The sequence below is a fragment of the Mauremys mutica genome, chromosome 2 (assembly GCF_020497125.1).
Source record: "Mauremys mutica isolate MM-2020 ecotype Southern chromosome 2, ASM2049712v1, whole genome shotgun sequence".
NCBI lineage: Eukaryota > Metazoa > Chordata > Testudines > Geoemydidae > Mauremys > Mauremys mutica.
The window spans coordinates 118,800,405-118,820,116 of NC_059073.1; the positions used below are offsets into that span (position 1 = coordinate 118,800,405).

General features: G+C 44.8%; 1 protein-coding gene and 1 non-coding gene across 2 annotated transcripts in view; one reads left to right on the plus strand and one right to left on the minus strand.

Moving 5' to 3' along the window:
- Nucleotides 1–14,147, minus strand: part of BMP6 (bone morphogenetic protein 6) — a 167,710-nt gene extending 153,563 nt beyond the window's left edge. Inside the window, exon 1 of the mRNA XM_045003746.1 lies at nucleotides 12,885–14,147. Coding sequence (XP_044859681.1) covers nucleotides 12,885–13,440 — 556 coding nt within the window. The 5' untranslated portion in view covers nucleotides 13,441–14,147. The remainder of the gene's footprint in view (nucleotides 1–12,884) is intronic.
- On the plus strand, nucleotides 6,289–6,371 carry TRNAL-UAA. The gene has a single exon. It is a non-coding gene; the product is annotated as a tRNA-Leu (tRNA).
- Nucleotides 14,148–19,712: the final 5,565 nt, after the last annotated feature.

Consider the following 19,712-nt stretch of genomic DNA (forward strand, 5'->3'; position numbering starts at 1 on the left):
GGAAGCCAAGAGAGTCAATCATTGAAGCTTGCAGAGACCATAAAGCAAATGTTGGCAGGACACACATGTTTATCCTTCTCATATACTGTTTAAATTATTGTTATAAACAAATCATTATCTCGCATAGCCACTGCTTGGTCCCTTTCATGTCAAAGACTTTTGATGTTACAATAATTAACTAAGATGGTCTGTAACTTTACATTCAAAAGAACGGCCATGAGGATGGAAGGACTAGAGGGTTTGTGGGAGACGAAAAATTGCCTTTTTGCAACTGAGACTTCAATTTTCAAACTTCATTGTCCAAATTAGGCACTGATATTCTATGTGTGGGAATCAAGTCTATGCTTAGGCATTCAGATATCATTTTTATATACACAACTACTGATTAAAATGTCCAAATTTTAAAACTGTGTTTGTGGTATTTTGTATTAAAATCCAAGCATCCTAGATATGTAATGTGACAAGGATAGAGCACTCTTGATGATCAGAAGCTTTACTAGGTCAGTTCCAACTTCATTGTGAAGAAGATGCATATAAAGAAAACCACACACAGACACAGATCCCTTTTGTAGTTCAAATATGCAACTTGGATTGGGAATTCTATTGTTCCAAAGCCATTATTAAAGTAAAAATAATAATAAAAAATAAAAGTTGGCCTGGTGGCTTTAGTATTCTTTGCTGCCATGCAAAAGACACAGGTTTGATCCCTTCTCTTCCACAGTCCATGCAGGACTGGGAGCATTATGGTGACAGCATGGTATTTCCCTGGGAAAGGAAATGCCTGGTATTGCTCTGCAGCAACCTAGTGGCTGTGCTTAATGTCCTATTTATGGGTTTGAAAGGGAGTCTCATCTAGCCCTCCTCATTCAAGACAGGTCACCATAATGCAAGTCCTTGAGGGAGATGATGTCCATTCTGGAGGAGTCTCTTGTTCACAAAGCTAGATGAGAAGTTTCAGTCAATGTTGTGCAATAATGAAAATCTGTATAAACAAAATGTGCATAGTAACGCTGCATTGGTAACTGTTGTCTCATTATTTAATTACACAAACACACTTTGTCAAGGTTAAATGGGACTGAAACAGCATCATGGGGATCAGCAGGAGGGAAGAAACAGTGCTAGAAAAAATCTACAGTGAAGTGATGTCAAATAAGTTACTTTTTCAACCCTCCTCCCTTTTAATTTGTGCATATTCATTTGGTAACATCCAAATCCACTTTTCTCAAGAAGCGAAATTCTGCTGATCAAAACCAAATTCAAATGGCATTAAAAAGCAATTGTTACTTCATTCCAAGGCATAGGTCTCTACTGCAGACATTGCACTATGTTTGAAAAATATTAAAGTCACACTACAATGAATGTCCAATTCTGCACAACTTCTATAGTGTAGTCTATAAAAAGTCAAGCAGACTAAGATTTCTCATCTTGTATGTGCTTACCATAATTTAATCTTTTTCCTAACTTATTTGGACAATTTTCAGCAGGCTTTCTGGAATTGCTGCTAAAAAATTTATTCTCACAGATTCATTTATCAAACAGTCTGGAAACTCAAGGGATTCTGGAGATACAGTGATGCAATTATGCACCTCTGCTTCAGACGAACTGCCCCTTTTCTCAAACACCTCTTTGCTCATGGCTGTGAATATTGCAACCTCTCTCTCTGAGCTTTGATCTGTTTTCATTTTTAAGTGCTCCGTGTTGCCTAGTTTGGAGCTCAGTGACTTTGCTTCAATAGACATTATGTCACCCTTTAGCACATATGTAAACAGAGTGTCTAACACCTTTACAGTATATGCCAGGCAAGTGTAATGCAAAGAAACTGACAAGATACATGTGAATCTGCACCTGCATAATGTAGTATACTACTAATATGAACATTTGTTGTATACATTTTTACATGCACTTTATGACAAAGAAATTGTGACTCATAAAGCAAGATTTTACCTTGATTAAATACATCTTACATTTACACAGCTAGAAATAACTGATTCATTCTGGTCTTATTGTAAAAGAAACATTAGAAAAAAAGATGAAATTATATGTCTTTGCAGTACTGTTTAAAACACTTTCTTCTTTAATACTGGCAAATCTTGATTCCTGCAGCACAAGTATTCAAACTGTCTTGATTAATTTGCAAAGCCACTCAAGCTGTACAGTACAATTATACACTGCATAGATTTCAAATACTGTGCTTCTGTATTCTAAATAGGCATTTTCACAATGATTTTATTTATACACAAATATCTGATCCACCAATATTCTGAGTTTATACAGAGCCAAGTGTTCTGAATTCTCATTATACTGGGCATTAGTGAAGAACATCAGGTGTTACCACTGAAAGTTTTTAAGGGGAAGTTCATAGGGAAATGGCTATGTATTCTTGAGATTAACACTACATTGGATCAAGACAGTCATGTGCAGGACTCTTAAAAGCATAGCTCCTGTTTCAATTTGCAGAACATTTAGGCTATGTCTACACTAGACTTTTTTGCCCCCAAAAAATTCCCACTGTTGCTACCACTTGTTCAGTTCTATCATTCTTAGCCACAGTGAGTGTGCTAGTATAGGAAGGGCTCCAGGAAATCACTGAGTTGATTAACCATGCTCAAAGCAGGTACAGACAACATGGGATTAAAACAACATGGCTGCCAGCATCTTGGTTACTTAGTCATCCCACCATTTCTGTCCCCAGTGAAACTGAACTCACTAAGGTTGCAGAGGGGTAATTAACTATCTTCACTGGAGTTGAGCAAAGGAAACTGAAGGTAGCATTTGGCGCTGCAAGTGGAACTGGGTTAACAATTCTGCGGGAATAAAATTCCACTCACTGTCAGAACTGCTCTACTTGCTCCTGCTCTACTTGGGACCCTAAGTCTCATTCAAACGCAATGAGATTCAGGCTCCTCAAGCTCTGATCCAAAGTTCATTGAAATCAATGGGAATTTTCCCATTGAGTGCAATGGGTTTTGGTTCCGACCACCTATGTCCAAGACATTTTTGAAATGGACTTCAACTTCTAAGTTACTTACACACTTCTGAAAATGTTACCCCAAAATTTATTTATGTCACCAAAGGAAGCAACACTGAATACACAGACAGCAGCTCTGTTAAGCAACAAGATGTCTCCATATAACACAAACTACAATTTAAAGGGGAAATATTTACATTCTTTCAAAAAAATAAATAACCATCTCTGCCCCAGCCTTAGATCCTATACATACTCCAAAATAAAAAGGGGCTTAATCCAAACATCAGAGAGGTAGCCGTGTTAGTCTGGATCTGTAAAAGCAACAAAGAGTCCTGTGGCACCTTATAGACTAACAGACGTATTGGAGCATGAGCTTTCGTGGGTGAATACATCCGACGAAGTGGGTATTCACCCACGAAAGCTCATGCTCCAATACATCTGTTAGTCTATAAGGTGCCACAGGACTCTTTGCTGTTAATCCAAACAAAATGCCAGGCCATCAAAAGATCAAAATCTGTTCTTGAAAACTACAAGCCTCAAGCAGGTGGAATGGTACCTTAATGATTTTGTGGAGGTCAAAAATAGACAGCTCAGACAAATCAGGGGACATGGACCCATGAATTGGCAAACCAGAATTTTTAGATCATTTCAAAAGTGTTTGCAGAACAACATGGCTTAGGTTTCAGTGCAGATGCACCTGCTTAGGTCAGCAGTAAATCTGGACTAAAATCTGAGTGAATACTGTAACATTTTGGGGATCAATCAGCCCAGTAAGGGGTTCTGTCATTGCCTGCCTTGTTACTATGGGTGCTTTAATGCTCTGCTGCTATAGCTCAGAACTCTGATACCAGTAGCCAGCCTTCAAGTATGAAGGTCTCATATTGGCTTCCATCCACCTACTTACTCTTTGCAGGATGACCCCAATAAGCCCTTCTGGTCCCATGTCTCCTGTAACAGGTTGGACTCACCCCTGCGGCACCTCCTGCTGGTGCTTCTGGGAATTAGCACAGTCCAGCGCTGGAGCGCCCTCTGCAGGCTGGTGATCCACCTGTCTTCAGGCCCCCTGTGTCCCTCCCTGGACCCAGTGCCCTTCTACATGGGGTGCTGCTCCCTAGCAGTAACCCCATTCTCTCTGGGTTTCCCCTGCCCAGGGAACCCTCACCCTCTATCCCCACCTTGCCTCAGTATTTGGCTACTGCCAGTCATTGTCTAGACCCACACTCTGGGGCAGACTGCAGTATCAGCCTACTCATCACTTGGCAAGGAGGGGTTTGGACCTGCTGCCTTGGCCTACCCCAGGCTGCCCTCTGCAACCCCCAGTACCTGTTGGCCCACTGCTAGGTCACAGCCTGGGGCTTTCTAGGCTGGAGCTCCCCAGCTCCTCAGCCTTCCCCAGCCCTGCTTCACTCAGGTATCCAGTCTCAAGCTCCTAAGCAGCCAGGCCCATCTCTCTCTATAGCCAGAGAGAGACTGTCTGGCTTCTGGCTTCCCTGGCCTTTTTATAAGGCCTGTGGCTCAGTTTGGGGCGTGGCCTCACCTGCAGCCACTTCCCCAATCAGCCCAGGCTAAAGGCTGTCTTCTCAAGCCCTGCCAGGCCACTTTTTAAACCCCTCTGGGCCGGAGCGGGGTCCACCCCGCTACATCTCCTCAAATGCATCCCCCAAATTCTTAACTACCAGACTTCTCCCTTCTGATTCATCATTCTTCACCAAAGGAGTGAATCCTGGCCCCAGTCATCATCTGCTCAGGGCCACACACTGCACCCAGATTGCACAACAGTGACTTGCTTTGTGTAAAAATAAACCAAACGTTTATTTAATAGATAAATCTCACAGATTCAAAGGTGAAATAATAAAGAAAAAAACATACAAGTTACATAGAAGACCATAAAGACAAAACCTCAGGCTTTGCACTTCTATGTTAGCTAAATTCCCTTCTCTAATACAAGTTACCAACGGCCTCTCAACAGTTTCCTAGCATGGCCTCTGTCCTAGAGGAGAACCAGTGCTTCAGGGACAGCACCCTGCTTTGATCCTGGCCCTCAGTTTCTGGTTAGCCTTCACTTCAAACCTTTTCCATTTTAATAGGGTTTGCAGGTTGGAGGGGGGAGGGTTGGGGGGATTTGTTTTTTTCCTTTCTCTCAGACATGGTAATTAATGGTTAAACAGAGAGGGGAGGAAAACTCCCTCCTCCCTTAGTTTGCCACGACTGAGTTTTTCTTTTCAGTTTCAGTGTCTTTCCATTAATTTTAATGGTGCACCACTTACTTTCCCTGGATTGTACAATGTTACGTGCTTGGAGTTAGTTTTGTGTAAACAACTAGATTGGGAGGTGCCACTCCTTGCCTGATTGCTTCCCCACACTGCTGTGAGGTGATGCTGTAGCTGCACCCTGGTTACAATAACAATTTTCTACACATATATACTGTACACATGCATAACCACAGCCTGTACATATATCTCCTAATGACCGTCAAGTTCAGAGCATTACCCACTTCCACAAAAGACCTTACTTAACCTATATTTATACATATTAACATTGCACACAATCAGCTAATTCAATTGCTTATTCTTTGGGGTTCAGATCCCCTGTTCTCTCCTTTGGGTGTCTAGACTCTGATTGTCATAAATATTAAGAGCACAAAAGCCATGAACAATATCACAGCAATTATCAAGCCCATTTGTAATAAATGAGTACAGTTAAGAAACAGCTCCTGATGGCTGATACTGCCACCTTAGGGCTTGATTCTATCACGTTTACTCAATTTGACCTCACTTTTGAAAAAAAATCAAGCCACTTATTTAAGTAACAGTTCCTTAAGAACTTGCACTTGAATCTGCCAAGCAATCCCAAGATTCTCAATGGAAAAAGCAAACAAGAGAGTTCTCCTATCAAACTACAAGCCAGGAAAACTAACCCCACTATGCAGAAATTTGGGCCTATAAAAGACAGAGCATAACAAATCATATGTCCAGCCATCCAAGAGTAAATTTCAGATAGGCAACTTGACAAAAACATCATTATTCCAACATATTGCAAAAACTGACTAATTTAAGAATCATCTCCATAATGGCATCAGCCCAGATCATGCCACCTAATAATGGCAAAAGCAAAAGGAGTTGGAAGAAAATCTAAATTGGGAACAATTGCAGTTCAGTACTCAGTGGCCAGCTATTGATGTAGCTACATCACTGCTGACCCCTACATATAGACAAGAGCAAGCTGAGGTTTGCACTAATGTAGTTATTTGAGACTAGTCTCATTAGAAGAGTGCTCTGCTATATGTTAATATATATTAATATATGTTAATATTCACCTGCACCAGGATGGCCGAGTGGTTAAGGCGTTGGACTTAAGATCCAATGGATAGATATCCACGTGGGTTCGAACCCCACTCCTGGTAGCTGCTGTTTTAAAAAGAGGGAGGGATAGCTCAGTGGCTTGAGCACTAGCCTGCTAAACCCAGGGTTGTAAATTCAATCCTTGAGGGGGCCACTTAGGGATCTGGGGCAAAATCAGTACTTGGTCCTACTAGTGAAGGCAGGAGGCTGGATTTGATGACCTTTCAGGGTCCATTCCAGTTCTATGAGATAGGTATATCTCTATTTATTTATTTATTGGGGGGAGGGATAACTCATTGGTTTGAGCACTGGCCTACTAAACCCAGGGTTTGTGAGTTCAATCCTTGAGGGGGCCATTTAGGGAACTGAGGTAAAAATCTGTCTGGGAATCAGCCCTGCTTTGAGCAAGGGGTTGGACTAGATGACCTTCTGAGGTTCCTTCCAACCCTAATCTTCTATGTAAATAGTCCATAGATAACATTTAATTAGATAGTGCTCAAGAATATGTAGCAGAGTCCCAGGTTTTCTAGAACCAATAAAACTTGATGTTGGGTATTGCAAATGGACTGTTTACATCAGCTCTGAGCAACAAGATTACAAAAGTGTCAACAATTTGCCTGGAGTTAGATAGTTTCCAGTTACATAAAATTTGTTGTATGATGGCAGAACAATAAAACTTCATTGTTATAAATAATCAAACAGAGGTGCTTATTGGTAGCAAATTAATCATACTTAAAGAGGTTTACTGATTGGGAAACAGCAGAGATAATCAATGGAGCTTGCTTCTTTCTCTTAAGGAATGAGTACTTTGCTCTAACATCTTAAATTGTTCAAATTAATGAAGATGTAAGATTCCATAGCACTAACTACCCCTCTCAATTACTTGGGTAGTCTGGGCCTCTCTCTTTCCTTATTTAAGTTAGAAACACAATATACAATGTTTACATTTTAAACTAAATGAAGGAATATTGTTGTTTTGATGGTGCTGGTCTAGATTCAACAAGGACTTACACCAGCATAATCCCTGGTGCAGTTCCCCAGCGGCAGAAAGTCACCTACAGCCAGGTGGCTTCGGCACAAGACATTCACAATCTCCTTCATGGCACAGCAGCCATAAGGGTCCAAGTCAGCCCAAAAAAAGTTCAAAGCTGGCCAGGAAATGGACTTTATCAGAGCAGGCAACAAATGTGAAGTTTCTGTGCATCTCCTCATTTTGTTCCTGAACCTTGCCCCCAACCCTTTTATTCTGGAATCTCCACATTTAAAAAATGTAATAAAGAGCGTGAAGAAGGATTTCTTCACAGGACTTGTCTCAGAGAGGTGTTTGAAGCTCAAAGAAAAGTAACATGTCAAATATTGTCCAGGTTCTATCTCACTGCCACAGACAATCAGAGGGAGGATTGTGGCCACTCTACCATCTGTGCCCTCACACAGGAGCATGAGAAGACAGAACAGGACACAGGCATTTCCTGATGGACACTGTTAGTAAAAAAGAAAAAAAGTATCTTGCATGCATAAGACATGCGAGCACCTACAACAGGATCCACACTCACAGAAGAATTTATATTTCTGATTCTATTAAAATGACTCTAAAGGACACTCCAATTTCTTTTGCAGCCACTATTTTACCAATAGTCAAAAGACAACACCTTTAAAAAACATTGACAATGCTGTTCAGAAGTAACCTTTGTATTTAGTCAGCATCCAGTCATTGAAGTACTGACCACATGCAAGTACCAGGAAAATCATTTTGGTGGTGATTGCAGGAGAAGAGAATTCAACTGAGTTTTGGCAGTTTTTTGGTATATACCTCATAGGAGCACTGAAAGACACTGAAATCCTGTACATTTTTGCTGCTTTTTCCTAGGATATACCATACCGACTCCCATTTTCATAAGCAGTAATTCAGGCTGTCTTTCTCCCATCAGAACTTGTCTCTATCTTATGCTATATCAGTAAGCTTCCTGTTATTTTGCATTAAAGAGTTGTCATTAGTACATTTGCAAGAGACCAACACATCCCAAGAACCAATTGAACAATCTCAGTCTGTTGATCTATGAACAGTTTAATAACAGACAATGATTATAAGTGACATTATCTTTTACAACTTGCAACTTGGATGTTGATGAGAAATTTCTAATGTTGATTCATACTTCCTGATACTCATAGCTAGCACTTTAACTGTTATTTCAATACATTACATGAATAATTTTCCCTGGTCATTATATGTGTCTTGATCCAAATTATTTGAACTCATTTGAACCTAATGAATGTTTTTGCTCACAACAGAAACCAGTGCTTTTAGTGTAGAGAGGGGAGTATCATCCTCTCCAATAATTTTTCCCAATGGCTTTATCCAGCAAAGTGCTAAACAACTTGCCCAAAGTGCCCAAAATTCCCACTGAAGTCAGTAAGTGTTGCCGATGCTCAACACTTCTGGGAATTTGTGAGCACCTTGCAGGACGAAAATCTATAAGCCAAAATATATAAAAATAAGGTGGTGGTGGCAATGTGGCATCCTCCCCTCTACTCTGCAAAGCTTACCTGCCTGAACTACATGCAGTCAGGCTTCTGTGGGTTCGGGAGAAGCCCAGCTGGTTGGAAAGCAGATGGAACTAGAGAAGTGTTACTCTCCACAGCATCCTTCTCCTGGAATTCCTAGAGTAAAATTACCCTGACCCTGTGCTCATTAATTTACACACACTCCTGCTATACTCCCTCGAGAACCCTAGTGGCAAGGAAAAGAGCCAGCAATAGTTGGGAATGCCCTGGCAGCTGACAGTGCTGCCAAAGCAGACTGGGCTGGCAGAGAGTGGCGGGGAAGCTCTGAGCCACTGCATATTTGCCTGAAATTCCTCAGAATTTCCTCACCAATTCCAGAGCATCCAGAGTTTAAGAAGGCCATGCCCACTGTCTGCTCCTTTGGTGGCCAAACTCTAGCAAGCAATCACATAAGGGGGCAGAAACTCCACAGTCTTAAGCCCATTGATTTTTCCATCTAACTTTGGCCCAAGAGTTTCTGTGAGTGTGCATCATCCAGGCCTTGACTCAAAAAAACATGTATCTTTCTGCGGTAATAGTTTGACAGGTACATTTTAAAATTTGAGTTAACGTATCGTTGCTGTAGATTAGGAAACTCATGGAATGCTCAACAACTGTATTTCAACAACGCCATCTCTGAAGCAATCTCTTCCTGAATAAGAGTCATAGTTCTGCTGCTTAACTCTAGGATCAACATTTATCAAAACATCTATTTTAAGATGACACTGAACCTTCTTACTGTGAAATCTAAACTTTACAGAACTTCATTAAAAATGGAAAAGTACTTTGCACATTGACATGTATTGGAATAATATTGGTGTTTCATTCTTCTTCACATTAAATGGAGTTTTACTATATCAGTTCGTTACAATTGCATTCCACTGTATAAAACTTATTTAAAAGTGTTTTCTGTTTTTCCATTGAAATTCTCTCTCTGGTGCATGGCACATTTATAACATTCTGAAAATGAGATCTGTTTAAAAATAAGGTTGATGTCTAACAGAATTTATTTTATCATCTGCCCATTTCATATACCTTCCTATTGTGTTCCAAATGTCAGTCACCATTCTTCTGGCAGAGGACTGGGTACTCTTCATAGCCAGACCACACCATTTCATAACCAAACAGAGGGATCACAGCTGAGCAACTCAAGGCATTCTTTGTTCCTGCCCCAGGACTATGAGTGCACTGCCTGTGCAATACTGCTGGTTCCTGCCACAATTTGGGTGCAACTGACTACCATATATTTCACACAGCCATAACTATGTCTTTGTTCAGCACCTAAAACAAAGTGGCTTCAATCCAAATTAGGGCCTTTGGACACTATCATAACATAAATGTTAAATGATAACAAGAGATATTTAGTTATATGAGCAGGGGCGGCTCTAGGAATTTGGCCGCCCCAAGCACGGCGGCATGCCGCAGGGGGCACGCTGCCGGTCGCCGGTCCCGCGGCTCCGGGGGACCTCTTGCAGACGTGCCTGCAGAGGGTGCGCTGGTCCCGCGGCTCCACTGGAGCATCCGCAGGCATGCCTGTGGGAGATCCACCTGAGCCGCGGAACCAACGAACCCTCCGCAGTCATGCCTGCGGGTGGTCCGCTGATCCCGCGGCTCCGATGGACCTCCCGCAGGCATGATTGCGGAGGGTCCGCCGGAGCTGCCTGCCGCCCTGCCGGCAAAAGGCTGCCCCAAGCGCGTGCTTGGCGCGCTGGGGTCTGGAGCCGGCCCTGTATATGAGGCCTAAGACGATGGGATACAACTCAATTCTGTTTGTTTTTATTGGAAAAGATGGTGCTGAATTTCAGTGTCCATACAACTCTAGTCTGTCAGTTTTGTTGTATTACTGGCCAAAAACTTTCAGGGGATGGGCAAGTGTTATACAGATGTGCACCACACCCACAGCTCTGCCAATGCAATCCTAACCTGCAGAATGACCCTTGCTATTCTACTACTGGAGGATCTGGAGATGGCGTGGACTGTACCCTCAGCAAGTTTGCAGATGACACTAAACTGGGAGGAGTGGTAGATACTCTGGAGGGTAGGGATAGGATACAGAGGGACCTAGACAAATTAGAGGATTGGGCCAAAAGAAATCTAATGAGGTTCAACAAGGATAAGCGCAGAGTCCTGTGCTTAGAACGGAAGAATCCCATGCACTGCTACAGACTAGGGACCGAATGGCTAGGCAGCAGTTCTGCAGAAAAGGACCTAGGGGTTACAGTGGACGAGAAGCTGGATATGAGTCAACAGTGTGCCCTTGTTGCCAAGAAGGCTAACGGCATTTTGGGCAGTATAAGTAGGGGCATTGCCAGCAGATCGAGGGACGCGATCATTCCCCTCTAGTCAACATTGGTGACGTCTCATTTGGAGTACTGGGCCCCACACTACAAGAAGGATGAGGAAAAATTGGAAAGAGTCCAGCGGAGGGCAACAAAAATGATTAGGGGGCTGAAGCACATGACTTGTGAGGAGAGGCTGAGGGAACTGGGATTGTTTAGTCTGCAGAAGAGAAGAATGAGGGGGGATTTGATAGCTGCTTTCAACTACCTGAAAGGGGGTTCCAAAGAGGATGGATCTAGACTGTTCTCAGTGGTAGCAGATGACAGAACAAGGAGTAATGGTCTCAAGTTGCAGTGTGGGAGGTTTAGGTTGGATATTAGGAAAAACGCTTTCACTAGGAGGGTGGTGAAGCACTGGAATGGGTTACCTAGGGAGGTGGTGGAATCCCCTTCCTTAGAGGTTTTTAAGGTCAGGCTTAACAAAGCCCTGGCTGGGATGATTTAGTTGGGGATTGGTGGTGCTTTGAGCAGGGGGTTGGACTAGATGACCTCCTAAGGTCCCTTCCAACCCTGATATTCTATGATTCTATGAACAGCAGCCCTAAACTGTGACTTAAGTTGTCCAAAACATTAAGGGTACCTAATGTCCTTCCACCTCACATTATTTTACACATATAGAAAACAACCAACCAACAGCAGACAAGTCTCTGAGGGAAAAAAGTTAATTATCAAGTTGGTGCATGTATCAGATTATCCAAATGTAATTTGAAAATCATCTTCAAAATTAAGTGAAATAGCAAAGGCCTGTTTAATCTTATTGAATTGAAAATAATTATGATATGGCCTTCTGGATTATATCAAGTGCAGCATCACTTTAATAATAACCTCCTTTCTCTGGGGACTACACTGTGCATTTGAAGTGAGATGGATTCAATGATCTGTTAGAACCTTTCCACCTTTATCTGCTACAATCATACGTTAGGAACATAGTGCACATTCAATATAGCAAATGATGGGCAACTGCGTTTTTGGGAGGGAACGGGTGGTGTTTGGTTTTTTTGGTTTGATCCCTGACAACATATTCATGTAGGCGGCTGTAACTAAACAGTGACTCGGGAACAAACATTGGTTTCCTCAAGAATCAACACATTCAGCCATCCAGGACCTCACTGCAAAATAAATAAATAAATTGGGCAGCCTATGTGTGCACATTCACATGTACAACAGGCAGCCAAGCCTGACTCTCCTGCCCCAGGCAAAAACTGTCAAACAACAACAAAAAAGGGCTCAGTCACTGAATGTTTTGCTGCCCTTAACTAATTAGCATTTGAAGACTTGAAGTGCTAGGTGAGTGCCCTCCTGCAGGGGCAAAAGAGGAGAGCCCACCATGGAGCAGATCCCAGGGAACGCTGAGCGGGTGCGTGTAAGAGGTTCAGGTAGCACCTCGCCCTGGGATGCAGTGAAGGGCCAGTACGGTGCCTAAGCAGCGGGGCCGTCTAGCGATGTGCTAGGGAGAAGTTGAGTCAGCTCTAGTAAGATCTCCGCTACCCCGGGGAGAAGCGCAGCCCAGCGCCGAGACACACCGATGTTCTTACCCCGGATTCACAACCAAGAGCCTCCAAATGCGGCTGGGGGCTGGCTCTGCCTCCCGAGCTCTCGCGCTGTGCCCACTTTCCGATGCCACCTGCTTCCACCGCCCAGCCCGCGTCTCCCGCTTGGCCCGCCCCGGGCCCCACGCGGCCGCCTGACACTCACCCAGGTTCACAAAGCTCATGACCATGTCCGCGTCGTTGAGGAAGGCGCTGTCCTGCGAGCTGGCCGAGGGGGAGCCGCCGCGGGGTCCCGGCTGGGGGATGAGGGTCTTGCGCTGCAGGGTGTGAGCGGTGGGAGGCTGCAGGCGGCGGCGCTCTGCCCCCGGCCCCTGCTCCTCCTCGCTGGACAGGGCATTGTACAGATCCAGCATGAAGAGAGGAGCCGAGTTGAGCCTGCCCGGCGGAGGCAGCTGCTGCTGCTGCTGCTGCTGCTGCTGGGGAGGAGGCGGCCGCGGCTGCAGCCCGTGCAGCGGCCGGGGCCGGTGCGGCAGCCCCAGCACGGACAGGATCTCCTTCTGCATCTCCCGCTTCTCGTGCGACTTGAGGCGCCGGTAGAGGAATCCCGGCGAGGAGGCGGCTGGAGGCTGCGGCTGCTCCCTGCTGCTGTCCGCCAGCAGCGCCCCCCCGGCGGGCAGCAGGGGCAGCACGGACGGCGGCGGGGAGCAGCAGCAGCTGCACAGCAGCCCTCCCCACCAAAGCCAGCCGAGCCTCAGAGGCATCGCTCGCAGCCGGGTGCTGCTGCTGCTGCTGCTGGCTCGCCTCTGAGGCAGACGAGGGATGCCGGGCTCCTTCGGTCCCCGGGCTCTGCTGCTCCCCCCCTCGGGAGTTAATTCATGAGTGGGGGGGAGGCGAAGGGGTTAAACCTCCCCTCTCTCTCGCATGGTCACTCTGCCCACTCCCCCGGCCGCGCAGGCAGACCCGAGGAAGGGCTGCGGCGGCAATTGGGGGGGGGGGAGAACAGAGCTGCTCAGGTGCAACCGGTGTGCGCCCGGGGTGGGGGTGGGCGGCTTCCCGCCCCCACCGGCAGCAAACGCGCCCCGCGGCTGCCCCGCTCACACAGCCCGCGGGGACTCACCGCCGGGACGGGAGCCGCTCGCGGCGCGCAGAGCAGCCCCCGCTGCGCTGCCCAGCCCCGTGGGACACGCGCCGCTCGCCAGCCCGCCCCGCGCCACCGGAGCCCCCGGCGCGAGCCAGCTGCGGAGTTGGCAGGCGCAGGAGCCCGCTGCCCTGGGAGCGGACGGGGGGCTCAAGAAAAGGGGGGGATAAAATAAAAGCAAACTTTCTCCAGGAGGTAAGTCCCTGCAGGGGAGCTGGAGGCTCCTGCTGCTGCTGCTGCTGCTGAGGTCCCCCGGGGTCGGCTGGAAGGGGTGATGCTGGGGGAAAAAAAAAATCACATGCGCGGGCGCTGCTCCTCTTCCCGGGACAGGCAGCCTTGACTCACTGAGGGGAGCCGCGCTCCGGCAGGTACCACACTCCAGCTCCCCGAAGCGCCCGCCCACCCCCTTGACAGACAGCGAAAGCCGCTATTCAAGAGGCTCCTCCCGCGTCCATCGTGCAAGAGTCTCCCCACCCCAAGCCCGCGGCAAGCGGGGGTGTTGCCGTCTGCAACGACTGGCTCTGGGCTTCCCCTGCTGCGGACTGGAAATAAGCCGTGGAAGGGAGGGGGTGTCTCGGAGGAGGTGGGTGTGCGGGACACAAGGGGCAAGGGGTGGAAGGCAAGACCCTGGCTGTAGCTTAATGTTAGGCGGGAATACGTGCTTTTGGGGGGGGTGTTTTTAAATTGTTGCTTCCTCTTCAGTTTCTGAAACTTCGCCTTTTGGCAGGAAAATGGTAGAACCAGATGAAAATACCATGTAGCCTCTAACTGGTATAAGAGAGTGATGGTAACCGGGTTGTATTCACAAATACAAAAGCTTTCATTTGGTTTCCTTTGGTAGCCTCACTGAACTGAAAAATGACAAGGGCAGCATCGTTTTGGCTTAGCTGGGATGTAAAGGGGCCCCAAAATGATGCTATGGCAACTCGTTCAGGCCTTGTGGGTTGTGATCCCACTCCTTCCCACCCAGTCCCTTCCCCACCAGGGGCTGATGTCTGACAACTAGGTTGTGTTTTATTTGGGCCTGCAATTAGACTCTTGTGCTCACAGAGAGCCCTGCTGAAGTCATTATTTTATTCTTAAATGATACTGAACATTGGTACCCAGGAGTCCCTCTCATGGACCAGGATCCCATTGTGCTAGATGCTGTACAAACACAATAAGAAAGACAGGCCCGCCCCCAAAGAGCTTATATATTTAGAATTTTCAAAAAACTAGTTAGTTAATGGGGCTCTGCAAGGGTCCTCCCCTGCAGATCCGGCTGCGGAATTAAAGCATTGTAAACTCCTCAAGGATTGTGTCTTCCTATATGTTGTAAAACATATAGTACTATAATAAAACCTCTGGCTGTATATATCTATACTGCACTGTGATTACCTTTGTAGTGTGGATTTGCCAGTAGGTGTAGGGTTTTTTTTTTAAGTTTTTAATTTGTTTTTTGTAGGGTCAAAGTACAGTATTAATCTCTGTCTGAATCTGGAAAACACCCTCCGCAGGATTCAGAATGTTGACTGGCAGGCATATCATGAAAGAGAGAAACTTTTCACCAATCAGACCTAAGCAGCTTATACACTTGCACAGATAGTCATGAGTTTTCCCTCATTAATTTTAATGGAGTCCTTCAAACTAAAACAATGCATCTGTTATTCCATAATTACAATAATTCAGAGGAATAGCTTCTGAATAAAGTAATAGAAAGGAAGCTCGTGCACAGTTGCACTTACAAATTTTTAAAATAAACCAAGTTGTTGTTTTGCTCTGTTGAAAGAGCTCTTTCATATAATAACTAAGTTAGCTCTACTTGCAAGGCTTATAAAAGAAAAAAATAAATGGTGAATTGAAATTATCACCTGCCTTTTTTGTTCATCCTTTCTCCAATTTATACAACCTATTTAAATTGCCTAGAATATAAGTATGTTACTTTCAGTATAATCAAATTTACTTTCAAATCATTTTGGTTCTTAAATAATGGCATATCTAAGGTAATTTTAACAGGCTACAATATAGTACAATATTCTTAGAAAGAGACTTACAAAGTGGCACATATACAGCATCATTCAGATGGTGATCAAACCAAATCATCCATAATGGTCTCTTCTGGCCTTCATCTATGAACAAGTAGTAATATGTACACAAACTGCTTGAAAACCTTAAACAATCTTATTAAAAATTATTTCAAACCTTAGAGCAATGGATGAAGAATACTTCTAACTCCAGCCCCTATTTATTACTGAAAACAAAATTAATAACCCCTGTTGAACAGACCAGTGGGAGACATTCTATATAATGGTCTCTATCCTTATGGGTTGTAGCATGCTCTCAGTTACACTGGTAAATTCAGGCTCATTCCACTAGTAAATCCAGGCTACCTCCACTGAAGTCTGTGGATTTACTCTGTATTTACACTGGTGTAACTGAGTAGAATTTGGTCCTAGGAGTCAAATGCTGATCCATTTGAAGTCACTGGAAATATTTGTTGACAGTTTGAGGATCAGAATTTGGCACTATATTCACATTCAGTCTCCCAGAACATTAGCTGGGACTATTAAAAACAGAACACTTATTTTAAAAAGTTTAGAAGACAATGAAAATGTATTCTGAGGAAAGCATGCTATAACACTGGTATTTTAACTATGATAATGAAGGAGAATCCATTATTAACATTAGCTCTGTTCTCTAAAAAAAGACCGTGCCCCTCAGGAGGTCCTTGCACAGATTTCATCTTTCCCCCACAAAAAACGCTTAGTTGCCTTTGCAGCCACCTATTGCGGGTCAGAATCCCTTTGGAGAGAGAGTTGGCATATGCTGGCTTGAGGCATGGCCCAGGATGCATCTTGTCCTCCCTCTGTCTTCATGGAGATTATTAGCTGTTCTGTGGACTCCCCTACATAGTGTGAAGATTTGAGCTAGAGTTCCAGTGCAGCTGGGGAGTGCTAGGGACCAAAACTAGTGGCTTCCTACATATCTCCTAGGATCCACAGAAATCCCTGGTGATTATCCAGGTTTGGCCCTGTTTGTTCGTTCCATGGGGATGCAAACCACACTCCCTCCTCTCCCCAATGAAAAAACAGGGAGGCTGGGTAGGGGGTCCTCAGAAATATCTTCCTCTTTAGCCCCCTCCCCTGTGTTTTAGTGTGTGAGGATGAGGAGGAGGGTAGTGATGATCCAACCCCAGTATCTTGCACATTTCCTTTTTTTTGCATTGCTAGCACATGCAGCTGGTGTCCTTAAAGGGCATGCAATCTGAAGTAATATTGTCACCACTGTACACCATTATGCAGCTGTTTTTAAACTATCTTTGTATACACTAATCTTTCTAATTTGTCTGTGTAATTTTAGTTTAGAGCAATGATGCTGGTTTGTACTATGTAGCTAAAAATCCCAAACAGCTCTGAGGGATGGTAGGTGCTGGTAGATTTCTGGTATGGGCAGCTGCCAGAAAACTTGAACCCCAGGGGAAGAAGCACAGAATGTAAGTTGTCTGTTCTAATTCTGGCTTCCCTCCCAAAGCCATGGAGAGGTTATTCTGTATGCCTTTTATGACAAACTACAGAAGGGTATTCCAAAAGCTGATGATGTAGATGTTAGGGACTGTGATTTGCATGCATACTTATCCAAACCAGTACTTACAAACACCCATGCAAGTAATCGTTGGAGAGGCAGGCTCAGAAAGGAGCAACGTTTCACAATGTTAATTTATTGGGCGTGATTTTTCACTCTTCAGGTATAATAATGGACCTGACTTTCCACTGTATGTTTGCAGTGCTGTTGCTGTGTTGGACACTAGAGAGACTAGGTGGGTGAGGTAATATTTTTTATTGGACCAACTTCTGTTGGTGAGAGACAAGCTTTCAAGCTTTCACAGAGCTCTTCTTCAGGCCTAGGAAATGTATTCAGAGTGTCACAGCTAAATACAAGGTTGAACAGATTGATTAGCATAAGTAGATAACACATATTTCAAGGGACCATTGAAGGTGAAGAAGTGTCCAGTCACCGGGGGGGGGGGGGGAGGAGGGAGAACAGAACACAGGTTAGTGGGCTATACATAGCTGTAATAAGCCATTGCCTCTGTTCAATCCATGATTTTTAGTGTCTAGCGAAGTTGAGTTTAAGCTCCCAGGCTCATCTTTTGAAGGTGTGGTGCAGGTTTTCTTTGAGGATGAGGACTGAGAGGTCAGATATGGAGTGAAAGTTTTGTGAAAGTAATGTTCAGCAACAGGTGATGTGGTGCTTTTGTCTTTGATCATCTTCCAGTGTGAGTTCATTCAAGAGCGTGGTGATTGTCTGGTTTCGTTTCACCCACATCGTTGTTATTGGGGCATTTAGTGCACTGGATGAGGTACATCACATGTACCTTGTGATGGGCATGTGCAGGACCCAGGGATCTTGAAAGGTGTGTTGTGGGGGGTGTTAAACATTGTAGCAGTGCAGATCTGTCTGCAGGTTTTGCATCTATTGTTCTGACAGGGTCTGGTGCAGCTTTGAGTTGGTGTGTCCTGGTCTATAGGGAGCTTGCTTCTGATGATCTTGGTGTGCCTGGGGGTTGTTTGAAGACCAGAAGAGGGGGTTCAGGAATGAGGTCCCCGTTGAGTATGGGTTGCAGTTGTTTGATACCCCATATAGGTTCCAGTGTGGGGTGGCAGGTGCCAACTAGGGGTGTGCAGTCAGAGCGGGTTTTATTTCTGTATTGAAGCAGGTTCTCTCAGAGTATTTGGGTGGCCTGTTTCATGATGCAATCTACTTCTCTAGCAGAGTGTCCTTGGTTGGTAAAGGCAGTTTTAAGTGTGTTCAGGTGTACATATGTGTTAAGGTGCTGGACTTTCTCCTCTGAGCATATTCTGTGGTATCTGAGTGCCTGGCTGTAGATAACAGATTTATTGGTGTGGTTGGGGTGGTTACTGGATCTGAAAAGGTAAGTGTGGTGACCCACAGGCTTCTTGTATATAGTTGTCTGTAGTGTTCCATTGCTGAAGTTGATCGTGATGTCCTGAACATTGTTCCAGAGTTTAGTGGATGGGTGGTAGTGGTTGAGTTGTGATGGAAATCTGAGGGAATTTAGGTAGTCTGGTATTGGGGAGCCATCCTAGCACCCATGGCTGTTCCCATGGTTTGGGCAAAGTGTTTGTTGTTGAATTAAAAATTGTTTGGGGCAAAGATTAAATGAATGAGCTTGGTGATATATTTGGGGTGGATACTGAATGTTGTCTATTAGTTTGTAAATATTTGAGGCAGGCAACAACGCAGTTGTGGTGAGGGATGTTGATGTCTAGGGAGGTGACATCCATGGTGGCAAGGATGGTGTTCTGAAGGAAATTGTGAATGTTGCAGAATTTCTGGAGGAAGTTGGTAGTGTTCTAGAGGAAGTTGGCCCTTTGGGTGGTGAGTAGTTTGAGGATGATTTCTATGAGGCCTGATATTCCTTCGGTGAAAAATGCAGTGGCCAGATATGATGGGTCTGCCTGAGTTCCCTTGTTTGTGTATTTTGGGAAGCATGTAGATCCCTGGGGTGAGTTTGTGGGGGATGAACTTGTAAAGTTTCTCTTAAGAGTTGTTTAGGGAAGAATTTAATGATTCTCCCTCCCCCTCCCCCCCGTGACTGGAGGGTGTTAACAGGCCACTTCACCTTGAAAGGTCCCTTGAAATATGTGTTAACTGCATATACTAAACAATCTGTTCTACTTTCTATTTAGCTGTGACACTGAGTACATTTCCCAGACTTGAGGAAGAGCTCTGTGTAAGCCTGAAAACGTGTCTCTCTCCCCAACAGAAGTTAGTCCAATAAAAGATATTACCTCACCCACCTTTCCATTGTATGTCTGTTTAGGGGCAGTTTACATCACTTTCTCCACAAGAGTCTTATAAATTCTGCTTCATATTTTGGATGCTACAGAAGGA